Genomic DNA, 14122 nt, shown 5'->3' with positions numbered 1-14122 from the left:
CACTGGACTAAGCGCTTGGGAAGTACAAGCTGCATTTATTACAATAATAATAACGATGTTTAAGCGCTTACTATGTGCAAATCACTGTTCTAAGCGCCGGGGGGATACCAGGTGATCAGGTTGTCCCACGTGAGGCTCACAGTCTTAATCCCCATTTTACAGGCGAGGTCACTGAGACACAGAGAAGTGACTTGCCCAAAGTCACATAGCCGATAATAATAATAATAATGATAGCATTTATTAAGCGCTTACTATGTGCAAATCACTGTTCTAAGCGCCGGGGGGATACCAGGTGATCAGGTTGTCCCACGTGAGGCTCACAGTCTTAATCCCCATTTTATAGGCAAGGTCACTGAGACACAGAGAAGTGACTTGCCCAAAGTCACACAGCCGATAATAATAATAATAATGATAGCATTTATTAAGCGCTTACTATGTGCAAATCACTGTTCTAAGCGCCGGGGGGATACCAGGTGATCAGGTTGTCCTACGTGAGGCTCACAGTCTTAATCCCCATTTTACAGGCAAGGTCACTGAGACACAGAGAAGTGACTTGCCCAAAGTCACACAGCCGATAATAATAATAATAGCATTTATTAAGCGCTTACTATGTGCAAATCACTGTTCTAAGCACCGGGGGGATACCAGGTGATCAGGTTGTCCCACGTGAGGCTCACAGTCTTAATCCCCATTTTACAGGCGAGGTCACTGAGACACAGAGAAGTGACTTGCCCAAAGCCACACAGCCGATAATAATAATAATAATGATAGAATTTATTAAGCGCTTACTATGTGCAAATCACTGTTCTAAGTGCCGGGGGGATACCAGGTGATCAGGTTGTCCCACGTGAGGCTCACAGTCTTAATCCCCATTTTACAGGCGAGGTCACTGAGACACAGAGAAGTGACTTGCCCAAAGCCACACAGCCGATAATAATAATAATAATGATAGAATTTATTAAGCGCTTACTATGTGCAAATCACTGTTCTAAGTGCCGGGGGGATACCAGGTGATCAGGTTGTCCCACGTGAGGCTCACAGTCTTAATCCCCATTTTACAGACGAGGTCACTGAGACACAGAGAAGTGACTTGCCCAAAGTCACACAGCCGATAATAATAATAATAATGATAGCATTTTTTAAGCGCTTACTATGTGCAAATCACTGTTCTAAGCGCCGGGGGGATACCAGGTGATCAGGTTGTCCCACGTGAGGCTCACAGTCTTAATCCCCATTTTACAGACGAGGTCACTGAGACACAGAGAAGTGACTTGCCCAAAGCCACACAACCAATAATAATAATAATAATAATAATGATAGCATTTAAGCGCTTACTATGTGCAAAGCACTGTTCTAAGCGCTGGGGAGGTTACAAGGTGATCAGGTTGTCCCACTGGGGGCTCACAGTCTTTCAGAGGAGGGAACTGAGGCGCAGAGAAGTGACTTGCCCAAAGTCACAGAGCTGACAGTTGGCGGAGCTGGGATTCGAACCCATGACCTCCGACTCCAAAGCCCGGGCTCTTTCCAGTGAGCCACGCTGCTTCTCCGTAAGTGGCGGGGCGGAGATTAGAACCCGTGACCTCTGATTCCCAAGCCCGGGCTCTGCCCACTCAGCCACGCTCCTTCTCTAACACGCTATCATCATCATCATCAATCGTATTTATTGAGCGCTTACTATGTGCAGAGCACTGGACTAAGCGCTTGGGAAGTACAAATTGGCAACATAGAGAGACGGTCCCTACCCAACAGTGGGCTCACAGTCTAAAAGGGGGAGAGTGACCCCCTGACCGTGTGCAAGGCACTGTACTAAGCGCTTGGGAGAGTAGAACAGGAAACGGACACATTCCCTGCCACAGCGAGCTTCCAGCGGCCAGCCCCCACATTCTGGTGGGAAGGGACTGTCTTTATGTGTTGCCAACTTGTACTTCCCAAGCGTTCCAAGGTTTGCGTCGGTTCTTCCCGCGTGCCCGCCGAAAGAGAACATTTTCACCTTATTCTCACGTTTTGCCTTCAGACAGTTCTTCCTTTTCTAAGCCATGAGGCTTAGTGGAAAGGAGCCCGGGTTTGGGAGTCAGAGGTCATGGGTTCTAATCCCGCTCCGCCACTTCATCATCATCAATCGTATTTATTGAGCGCTTACTATGTGCAGAGCACTGGACTAAGCGCTTGGGAAGTACAAATTGGCAACATATAGAGACAGTCCCGACCCAACAGTGGGCTCACAGTCTAAAAGGGGGAGACGGAGAACAAAACCAAACATACTAACAAAATAAAATAAATAGAATAGATATGTACAAATAAAATAGAGTAATAAATATGTACAAACATATATACATATATACAGGTGCTGTGGGGAAGGGAAGGAGGTAAGATGGGGGGGATGGAGAGAGGGACGAGGGGGAGAGGAAGGAAGGGGCTCAGTCTGGGAAGGCCTCCTAGTCGGCTGAGTGTCTTTGGGCAAGCCGCTTCACTCCTCTGTGCCTCAGTTACTTCAACCCGGAAAATGGGGCTTAAGACTGTGAGCCCCACATGGGACAGCCCGATCACCTTGTCACTGTGTGACTTTGGGCAAGTCACGTCACTTCTCCGGGCCTCAGTGACCTCATCTGGAAAATGGGGATTGACCGTGAGCCCCCCCCGTGGGACAACTTGATCACCTTATAACCTCCCCAGCGCTTAGAACAGTGCTTTGCACATAGTAAGCGCTTAATAAATGCTATCATAGATAGATAGTACAGTGCTCTGCACACAGTAAGCGCTCAATAAATATGATTGATTGATTGATTGATTCTGCACGTCCGCTGGCCGGGCCAGTGACAGGAACCATTCGCTGGGGAGAGAGCGTTGGCCAGGCCTCTCTAGCCATTGCCCATTTCCCTCTTGGGAAAAAGCCACTTTTCGGAGCGTCTTCTTGTTTCCGGTCTCAGGAAGAGCCGGGGGGCTCCTCCGGTCCCCGCGGTCTGCCCGTCCCGGGGGACGTCTTAGACCCGGAATTCTCACAGCCTCCGGGTCACCTCCAAAAGGTAGCCGGGGGACAGGGCCGTCCGGGAGGGAAATACTAGTAGGGAAGCGGGGCGGCCCGGCGGAAAAAGCACGGGTCTGGGAATCTGAGGATCTGGGTTCTAAATCCCCGCTTTGCCGCCTGTCTGCTGTGTAACCTCTCCGTGCCTCAGTTACCTCATCTGCAAACCGTGAACCCATGTGGGACTCATTGCATCCAACCTAACTGTGGTATTTTTAAGTGCGTCTGATGTGCCAGGCACTGTATTCATTCATTCATTCATTCAATCGTATTTATTAATAAGAATAATAATAATGGCATTTGTTAAGCATTTACTATGCACAAAGCACTGTTCTAAGCTCTGGGGGGGGAATACAAGGTGATCAGGTTGTCCCACGTGGGGCTCTCAATCTTGATCCCCATTTTACAGATGAGGGAACTGAGGCTCAGAGAAGGGACTGTCTCTATATGTTGCCAATTTGTACTTCCCAAGCACTTAGTACAGTGCTCTGCACACAGTAAGCGCTCAATAAATACGATGATGATGATGATGATGATGAAGTGACTAGCCCAAGGTTACACAGCAGACATGTGGCGGAGTCAGGATTCGAACCCATGACCTCGGGCTCCAAAGCCCGGGCTCTTTCCACTGAGCCACGCTGCTTCTCCTCCTTATTGAGCGCTTGCTATGTGCACAGCACTGGACTAAGCGCTTGGGAAGTACAAGTTGGCAACATAGAGAGACGGTCCCTCCCCAACAGCGGGCTCACAATCTAGAAGGGGGAGACAGAGAACAAAACATATTAACAAAATAAAATAAATAGAATAAATATGTACAAATAAATAGAGTAACTGTACTAAGCACTGGGGTAAAATGGGGATTAAGACTATAAGCCCCATGTGGGGCAACCTGATTACCTTGTATCAACCCCAGCGCTTAGAACAGTGCTTGGCACATAGTAAGCGCTTAACAAGATAAGCTGTCCCTGTCCCACAGAAAGCTCCCAGCCTCGATCCCCATTTTACAGATGAGGAAACTGAAGCACAGAGAAGTGCAGCGACTCGCCCACGGTCACACAGCAGAGAAGTAGCAGAGCAGGGATCAGAACCCATGACCTTCTGACTTCCACTCGGCAGCACTCCTTCTTACGTTGTAGTCTCTCAGGCGCTTAGTACACGAGAAGCAGCGTGGCTCAATGGAAAGAGCCCAGGCTTGGGAGTCAGAGGTCGTGGGTTCTAATCCCGGCTCCGCCACTTGTCTGCTGCTGTGTGACCTTGGGCAAGCCACTTTACTTCTCTGTGCCTCACCTCACCTGTAAAGTGGGGATTAGGACTGTGAGCCCCGCGTGAAACAGCCTGATTACTTTGTATCTCCCCCAGCGCTTAGAACAGTGTGTTTGGCACATAGTAAGCGCTTAACAAATACCACCATTATTATTATTATTATTACACGCTCTGCGCTCAATAAATACAAACTGATGGACTGAGCAGAAAAAGCCCAGAAGGAACACACGCTCTTTGGGGCTCTGGGTTGTTTTTTTTTCCACTGCCCCATTTGAGGCGAGGGTCGCCTCGGAAGCAGCGTGTCTCAGTGGCTAAGTGGAAAGAGCCCGGGCTTTGGAGTCAGAGGTCATGGGTTCGAATCCCGGCTCCCCCACATGTCCGCTGTGTGACCTTGGGCAAGTCACTTAACTTCTCTGAGCCTCAGTTACCTCATCTGGAAAATGGGGATTAAAACTGTGAGCCCCCCGTGGGACAACCTGATCACCTTGTATCCCCCCCAGTGCTTAGAACAGTGCTTTGCACATAGTAAGCACTTAACAAATGCCATTATTATTATTATCCTTACCACCTTCAGACAGGGACCATCTCACCCCTCGCTTTCCCCTTCAATCAATCGATCGTATTTATTGAGCGCTTACTGTGTGAGGAGCACTGTACTAAGCGCTTGGGAAGTACAAGTTGGCAACTTCCTCCCTGGGGGGCACCCCCAATCCTTTGTGGGGCGACGAGAAGCAGCGTGACCTAATGCAGAGAACACGGGCCTGGGAATCAGAAGGCCCTGGGTTCAAATCCCAGCTCGGCCACTGGTCCGACTTGGGACCTTACGCCAGTCATTTCACTTCTCCGGGCCTCAGTTCTCTCGGCTGTAAAACGGGGATTAAGACTGCGAGCCCCACGTGGGACACGGAATGGGGCCAACCCGATCAGCTTGCATCTAGAGAAGCAGCGTGGCTCAGTGGAGAGAACACGGGCTTGGGAGTCGGAGGTCATGGGTTTGAATCCCGGCTCTGCCACTTGTCAGCTGTGTGACCTTGGGCAAGCCACTTAACTTCTCTGGGCCTCAGTTCCCTCATCTGTAAAATGGGGATTAAGACTGTGAGCCCCACATGTGACAACCTGATTACCTTGTATCCCCCAAGCGCTTAAAACAGTGCTTTTCACACAGTAAGCGCTTAACAAATACCATCATTATTATTATTATTATTATTATTATTGTATCCCCCAAGTGCTTAGAACAGTGCTTTGCACATACTAAGCGCTTAACAAATACCATCATCATCATTATTATTATCTACCCCAGCACTTAGAACAGTACTTTGCACATAGTAAGCACTTAACAAATACCATTATTATTATTATTACTGCATTCCCCAAGCGCTTAGAACAGTGCTTTGCACATAGTAAGCGCTTAACAAATACCATCATTATTATTATTGTATCCCCCAAGCGCTTAGAACAGTGCTTTGCACATAGTAAGCGCTTAACAAATACCATCATTACTATCATTATCTACCCCAGTGCTTAGAACAGTACTTTGCACATAGTAAGCACTTAACAAATACCATCATCATTATTATTATTATCTACCCCAGCGCTTAGAACAGTACTTTGCACATAGTAAGCACTTAACAAATACCATCATTATTAATATTATTATTGTATCCCCCAAGCGCTTAGAACAGTGCTTTGCACATAGTAAGGGCTTAACAAATACCATCATTATTATTATCATTATTATTATCTACCCCAGCGCTTAGTACAGTGCCTGGCACATAATAGGCACTTAACATATACCATTAACAACAACAACAAAAAAAGAATCCTCCTTCCAGGGAAATAACAGGCAGGAAGAGTGACCCAACCAACGCGCCTAGTTCAAATTTTATTTGACTATCAAAGAAAGTTTCCAGAGAAGTAAAATCACCTCATTAAAAAATTAGTGCATTTTTTTCCCCTTCTGACGACAAACACCTCGATCGTGTATCTAGAAACAACCACCGCCAGCAGAGTGACCGTCTACTAAAACCAGACTCAAGCCCCCAAACACCGGGCTCTTCCTGGAGCTCGTCATTCCAACCGCATCAGTCCTTTCTGACCACGACCTTACGTATCGGCTTAGAAAAATCAATCAGTCCTTGCTCGCCTTGCCTTCCAAAGAGTGTGTCCACCCTGGAACACAAAGAACCTCCGCCTATACCTCTTGCGGAAAGAGAAATCTCGGAAAAAAAAAATCCAGGAATCGCCGCTCTCACCTAATTTTTTAAGAGGTGAGGGTGCTGGGGTGGATTAGGAATAAAAGGTCGCAGACCGAGCCTGAGAATGTAGGCCTGGGCCTGTAGAGACTCCCACCATGGGAAAGAGGGGACAGGATATACCACCTTAGCTCACTGGCCCCGGCGTACATAACGCCATTTCCAGAATCCCTTGCCGTGGATACCTAACTGCAGATAAGCCCACCATGGGTTACTTTATCGGGTCTCGTTTGAAGCTTCTTTGTCCAGCCGGACCCCAAGGTGACCTGACTGGAAAAACGAAGCTCCGATCGTTCTCCCTGAGGAGCTCCGATCGTTCTCCCTGCCCTCTATCCCTCTGAGCTAAGTATCCCCGCCGGACGCGTCCCTCCACGTACATCCTGTGGGCACGCGCCCCCGGGCCGACGGGAATTCAGGTCGGTGGGCCCAGAGGACCGGCGGTGAAACCACGCAAATATTACCGTCAACCTACGGGGTGACAATCGCTCCTTTCCTCACCGGGGATGGGAAGAGTCCTCCCACCCGGTCGGTTCTTTAGTCGCCGTCCAGAACCAGGCGCTCCGATAGTCTGACGCCAACAGGCCTTTCCCCGTAAAATGGATCCATCCGACGGACCGTCCCTGGCCCATCACCTGCGCCACGCTGACGAGACCGGCCCAGATTTCTCGCTCAGGGACTGTGGTCTCCGGGCGGGCCTTCCGGAAGCTTCCGTGAGGGACTCACCTGTGGAGGAGGCTACCACCCGATGGCTTATCACGCTCGGAGCCTCCTTCCGAGAAATGTGAGCAGTCCGTGGGAACGGATGCTCCGAGACCCACATCTCTAAAAAGGGGCCTCAACGTCTTCATAACCAAAACGCCTCCCACCCATGCCGTCCTCTCTCTGCCTGCTAACTAGAAGATTCCAGCACGCTTGGAAAACGGCATTTCGAGGTCTGTGCGAAAAAGCCGTTCGTTTCCGGAGGAGGCTTTGGCAAGCCAGGTTTTTAACCGAGACAGAAAACGCCAACCGACGGTCTCGTCGCTCGGGAATATAAATAACCGAGACCTAAGAGGTAGAATCGTCAGAAGTTCAAAGGTTGCCCTGCGGGAGAGAAGCCGACGGAACAAAAATCTTTTCAAAGGATGCGTGCGTTTACCTGCCGTCTGGGCATCCACAACCGGATGTTCGCTTGATTAATACTGTCAATGGAACCCAAACTCTGGCCTTACCAATAAAGACGGGTTCTGCCTGACTGCCCTTTGTTGAATTAGGGGTCTTTCATCAATACTAGGGGCTCAGAACAGATAAGAGAAGTTATCCACGTCAAGCAGAAGACGGGCAGAAGACCCCACAGAGCCTAAAAGATGGAGAAGACTTTAGATGAGAATCCGATGTCAGAAAACAAGAAAGAGAAACATTGTGGACTGGGAGAAACAGGCCTTCCCGCTCTACTCAATTCATTTTCCTGGGATAAAAACAAAATCTAGACGATCTTAAATCAAGTAGAAAACGATTTTTGCTCCTTAAAACTACACACCGATTCCCCAGAGCACACCTCCGGCTAAAGCTTAGCGACTTCCCGGTAAACGGACCTTCGGCTCCGGCGAACCACCGGGTCGGTACATTAACACAGAAACGGGAAAAAAACCTAGGTGGTTTCCAACCTCTTCCTCACTGTTAACGTCCTAGACCGGTTTACCCTCACGACGGGCCTTCGGTTTTTGGTGACTGCCTTGGATCTGATTAGATTTCCCAGTTGGCCTTTCCCCAAAGGAATCCGGTCATTTTCAACACCTAAAGGCCAACTGCCTTGTCGCCCAAGGAAAGGCAGCTTAGGGAGAACGTTTACTCTGACATGATTCTGCGGATTGAACCGGGACCGGCCGAGAATACGATGCCACAGATGGACTAGTGTGGTAGAGGGTTGTGGGGTGGGGAAGGGACCCGGGATTTTTTGCTCACTAAGCAACTCCTGCTCAAATTGCTGCTTGGCCTTGAAGCAATCCCTGCCTCCTGCAAAAAGTCTGAGGGAAGGTCAGGTGGAAAGGGGACCCAGAGGGACGCTGGAGCAGCGTGGATTTTCACCCCAACCGCATCTACGGGGCCAACGGAATATCACCGCTGTCGCTACGCGACGGCAGAACGAGGGGAAGTCATCGAAATCTCAAAAGCCAAACAGCACGGCCGGAGAACGCCCTCCGGGTGATACCCGTCCTCCTCGGGGAGGTGGGCTTTCGGACGCATTTCGACGATGGGAATTTGCTTCCTTGCAGGTCCTTTACTGTGTATTACAAAACGTCCGACCGGATTCGTTTCCTCGTTTTTTGATCCGGGAAAGGATCGGACGTCCGGCGTCCCAACTTCCCCTTGGACCCGGAAGCTGCCGAATCTGTAAGGGCACTTGGGAATCGGCGGCGGCCCTTCGGCGGTTTAATCCGAGGAGGCCGCGGGGCCCGGGCCCGGGCCGGGGTGATTCTTCCTCGTGTTGGTGATGTGGCGTTGCTGAGCTAAGAAAGAGCGGGCCGGGGGGCCCGTGCCGGTGCCGATCAGTCTGGATTCCATGCCCAACTTTTGGATGGCGAGACTCTGGATGAGACGCACAAACGAAAAGACACGCACGGGCCACCCCGCCGTCAACCCCGGGAAGATTGGGCCCTCCACCCCCCAGTCTTGGCCGCCACTAAAATTAATAAGGATGGTACTTGTTAAGTCCTTACTATGTGCCAGGCACTGTACTTAGCGCTAAATACCTGACTGTGTCAGGTTGGACACAGTCCCTGCCCCACGTGGGGCTCAGTCTTCATCCCCATTTTACAGATGAGGGAACTGAGGCACAGAGAAGTGAAGTGACTCACCCAAGGTCACACAGCAGACACGTGGCAGAGCCGGGATTAGAACCGGGACCTTCCCATTCCCCGGCCCAGGCTTTATTAATAATAATAATAATAATGATAATGGCATTTGTTAAGCGCTTACTATGTGCAAAGCACTGATCTAAGCACTGAGGGGGATACAAGGTGATCAGGTTGTCCCACGTGGGGCTCCCAATCTTAATCCCCATTTTACAGATGAGGTAACTGAGGCTCAGAGAAGTGAAGTGATTTGCCCAAGGTCACCCAGCAGACACGTGGCAGAGCCGGTATTCGAACCCATGACCTCTGACTCCCAAGCTCAGGCTCTTTCCACTGAGCCATGCTGCAGACACTCCAGGCCAAAGCCCTGGCCTCTTTTCTCTCTCCGACTTCGCATCCTCCCCTCCTGGTGGATCAGTTCCTGCCGGAAATCTCCCCCGTGCCAGGGAGGTGGTGCCCACCGCCTTTTCGACAGACCCGATTTCATTCTCCTTTACTGAATCTCTCCCACCGGGGGAGCAGATAAGCTGGCCTAGTGGCTACAGCCCAAGCCTCGGAGTCAGGAGGACCCGGGTTCTAATCCTGGCTCCGCCACTTGTCTGCTATGTGACCTTGAGTGAATCGCTTCGCTTCTCCGGGCCTCAGTTCCCTCGTCTGTGAAATGGGGATGAAGACTGGGAGCCCCATGTGGGACATGGACTGCGTCCAACCCCAGTGCTCAGTACGGGGGCCGGCACTTAGTTAGCACTTAAATGCCATTTTAAAAAGAGGTGGTAATCTATTGACAGAGGATACGATCGATTTTGCTGCCAAGGGCACTAAGAGGTCACCGCCCGAAGCAAAGGCGATGTCCAGAGTTCAAAAGAGTTCAAACAGGAGCCTTGGGCCTGGGACCAAGCTATCATTCTGGCACGTTTTGTGGGAACACCGATCTAAATCTTTCGGGATCACCCTCGGGAGAACAGCCTGCAATCGTTTCAGAAAGACCAAAAACAGGAATTTTCCAATCTTCATCAAGGGGATTTTCCAAAGAGTAATCGGCTCCCAATCTCCTACAGTATCTAATCACTGCAGTTTCCACCTACCTTATTATACCACGCAGACACGATAAGTTTTTCTTCATAATCACGAAATTTTGCAACTTTACATTCACCCTGAAAAGAGACGAGGAATATTAAAGATGTATCTCTCTCGCCCCAGATACTCTAAGCGGTGGGTAGATTGTGCTGCGGTAAAGACGGTTGTCAACCAGAGGCAACTCTTGTTTTGATAATAATTATAATAACTGCGGTATTTGTTGAGTGCTTACTACAGGCCAGGCACCGCCCTAAGCGCTGGCGTAGAAACAGCAGAAGCGTGTCTTCCGTTTCCGTCGGACCTAATGCTCGCGAACGAGGCCCTCCAACACCATGACAACGATTGCAACCCTCGGGATGTCCTCAGATCTCGCAGTTTGATCGTTTTCCACGGCTTTAACGGCAAGCACCTCCTTCCTCCAAGACGGAGCGAATGGGACACCTACGCTGCGACCGACCCACCCTGTCCCGGACGCTCTCCCCTCCGCTGGTGAAACGCACGTCCGGTACAGCGCCTTACCTCCTTCCCCTCCCCACCTGTATATGTTTGTACATATTTATTACTCTATTTATTTATTTTACTTGTCCGTATTTATTCTATTTATTTTATTTTGTTAATATGTTTTGTTTTGCTGTCCGTCTCCCACTTCTAGACTGTGAGCCCGCTGTTGGGTAGGGACCGTCTCTGTATGTTACCAACTTGTACTTCCCAAGCGCTTAGTACAGTGCTCTGCACACAGTAAGCGCTCAATAAATACGATTGAATAAATGAAGGATCCTCGCCACTCGCGTCTCTGTCTGCGACGGGGGCTGCGTCCCTCTGAACTCCTCAGCCGGGCCGTGGGAGTCTCACAGCTTAGCGCCTCTTTGGATCTCTTCGGCCTTGGCGTCCCCTCACCAGATATACCCATTTTCCCCAGCGCAATGCTCCCCTGCAGGTTGCCACCCTTTCTTCCTGTCCTCTCCCGTGCTGCACCCAGCAGGCGCTTGATACAAATGAAAGAATGAAATAACGAACGAATGAACGAATGAAAGGCTCCGCGCCTGAAGGAATACCAGGTGTGGTTTGCTGCACGCCGTGTGAAAATTTGGGCGATGCATTGCCGGATTCACTTTGCCTCCCCCGGATGGATGTGGCCTCGAAGAAGTGGCCCCTGGCTGCTCAGGCCATCACTCGGAACCAGGCTTCCTCGTCCCAAAGGGCTACGGGGAGACCGCCACCATCCTTTTCTTTTGTTTTGTTTTTTTTGTGGCATTTGTTACAACAGTTATGGTGCTTGTTAGGCGCTTACGATGTGCCAAGCACTGTTCTAAGCACCGGGGTAGATACAAGGAAATCAGGTTGGACACAGTCCCTGTCCCACATAGGGCTCGCACGCTTAATCCCCATTTTATAGATGAGGTAACGAGGCCCAGAGAAGTGAAGTCTTCTAGACTGTGAGCCCACTGTTGGGTAGGGACTGTCTCTATATGTTGCCAACTTGTACTTCCCAAGCGCTTAGTACAGTGCTCTGCACACGGTAAGCGCTCAATAAATACGATTGATTGATTGAAGTGGCTTGTCCGAGGTCACACGGCAGACAAGGTGGCGGAGCCGGGATTAGAACCCACGACCCCTGATCTTCCAGCTCCCAGGCCCATGCTCTACCCACTGGCCATGCTGTTTCTAAGTTAAGTGCTTATTACGTGCCAGTCACTGTACCAAGTGCCAGGGGAGACACAAGCTAATCAGGTTGGATACCGTCCGTGTCCCACATTCATTCATTCATTCAATCGTATTTATTGAGCGCTTACTGTGTGCAGAGCACTGTTGGGGCTCACGGTCTTAATCCCTATTTTCCAGGCAGAGAGGGAGAGAGAAGTGACTCGCCCACGGTCACACGCTGGACGAGTGGCGGAGCCGGGATCAGAGCCCAGGTCCTTAGGTCCGGGCTCCATTCATTCATACATTCATTCATTCAATCGTATGTATTGAGCGCTTACTGTGTGCAGAGCACTGGATTAAGCGCTTGGGAAGTCCAAGTCGGCAACATATAGAGACGGTCCCTACCCAACAACGGGCTCCCGGTCTAGAAGGGGGAGACAGATCCTCTATGCCACGCCGCTTCCAGACACGTCGGCCGCTTCCCGGGTCGGAAGGGGACAACTGACCCAGGGGGACTGACTTCACCTCCAATATTTCGATCCTTCGGTCTTTGTCGGCCAGTTGCTTCCTGAGGAGCAGGATTTCTGCCGACGCTGGGTTGAGTTTCGGGTCCAGGGCTTTGATCACCTGTGCGGAGGAAATAAAAGACGACACACGGGGACTCGGGCTGTGACCCCGCTGACGGGTAGTAGATGGAAATGATCCAATACTGGTATTTATTGAGCACTTACTATGTGCAGAGCGCTGTCCTAAGCGCTTGAGAGAATACAACGGGATTAACAGACATGTTCCCTGCCCATAAAGGGTTCCCCGTCTTAATCTGCATTTTACAGATTGAGGCCCAGAGACGTGAAGTGACTTACCCAAGGTCACACAGCAGACATGTGGCAGGGCTGGGATCAGGACCGAGGTTTTTCTGACTCCGAGGCCCGGGCTCTCTCCACTAGGCCAGACTGCTTCCTTTAGGTTCTGCCTCAGTGGGTGACTCTGCCCTCCGCCAATAAGGCATGGGGCACTGAAAGAGCCCGGGCTTGGGACTCAGAGGTCGTGGGTTCTAATCCCAGCTCCACCACTCGTCAGCTGCTTGACTTTGGGCAAGTCGCTTCACTTCTCTGGGCCTCACTTACCTCATCTACATGCTTTGTTCTGTCGTCTGTCTCCCCCTTCTAGACTGTGAGCCCGTTGTTGGATAGGGACCGTCTCTATATGTTGCCGACTTGTACTTCCCAAGCGCTTAGTCCAGTGCTCTGCACACAGTAAGTGCTCAATAAATATGATTGAATGAATGAATGAATGAATAAAATGAGGATGAAGACTGTGAGCCCATGTGGGACAACCTGATTACCCTGTAAACCGCCTCCCCCCCCCCGGCCCCGCAGCGTTTAGAACAGTGCTTGGCACATAGTAAGCGCTTAACAAATACCATCATTATTATTATTATCCCTCTGCCAACTCTCATCCCGCCCTCCAGATGGGCCTCAAACCACGGCCCCCTGGGACTTGCATTGTTTTTTTTTTTATTATTTTTCTAATGGCATTTGTTAAGCGCTTACTATGTGCCAGGCACCGTGCCAAGCACTGGATTAGATACTAGCTAAACCCCCAGACTGAGCCCCCTCTTTCCTCTCCTCCTCCCCCACCCCCCCACCCCTACCTCCTTCCCCTCCCCACAGCACCTGTATATATGTTTGTACAGATTTATTCCTCTATTTATTTTTCTTGGACATATTTCCTATTCCATTTATTTTGTTAATGATGTGCATTTAGCTTTAATTCTATTTGTTCTGACAAGTTGACACCTGTCCACATGTTTTGTTTTGTCGTGTCTCCCCCCTTCTAGGCTGTGAGCCCGTTGTTGGGTAGGGTTGAGAAGCAGCGTGGCTCAGTGGAAAGAGCCCGGGCTTTGGAGTCAGAGGTCACGGGTTCAAATCCCGGCTCCGCCAATTGTCAGCTGGGTGACTTTGGGCAAGTCACTTCACTTCTCCGGGCCTCAGTTACCTCGCCTGTAAAAGGGGGATTAAGACTGTGAG

General features: G+C 50.3%; 1 protein-coding gene across 1 annotated transcript in view; it reads right to left on the bottom strand.

Annotated features, from left to right (window-relative positions):
* Positions 1–7088: 7088 nt before the first annotated feature.
* The window catches only part of HOOK1 (hook microtubule tethering protein 1), a 58209-nt gene continuing 51175 nt past the window's right edge, over positions 7089–14122 (bottom strand). Inside the window, exons 20-22 of the mRNA XM_038752380.1 lie at positions 12618–12719; positions 10457–10525; positions 7089–9105 (exon numbers count right to left, since the gene is read on the bottom strand). Of these exons, the coding sequence (XP_038608308.1) occupies positions 8950–9105; positions 10457–10525; positions 12618–12719 (327 nt within the window). The 3' untranslated portion in view covers positions 7089–8949. The remainder of the gene's footprint in view (positions 9106–10456; positions 10526–12617; positions 12720–14122) is intronic.

The sequence above is a fragment of the Tachyglossus aculeatus genome, chromosome 10, assembly GCF_015852505.1.
Source record: "Tachyglossus aculeatus isolate mTacAcu1 chromosome 10, mTacAcu1.pri, whole genome shotgun sequence".
Classification (NCBI taxonomy): Eukaryota; Metazoa; Chordata; class Mammalia; order Monotremata; family Tachyglossidae; genus Tachyglossus; species Tachyglossus aculeatus.
This window is presented reverse-complemented; position numbering and strand designations above follow the sequence as displayed.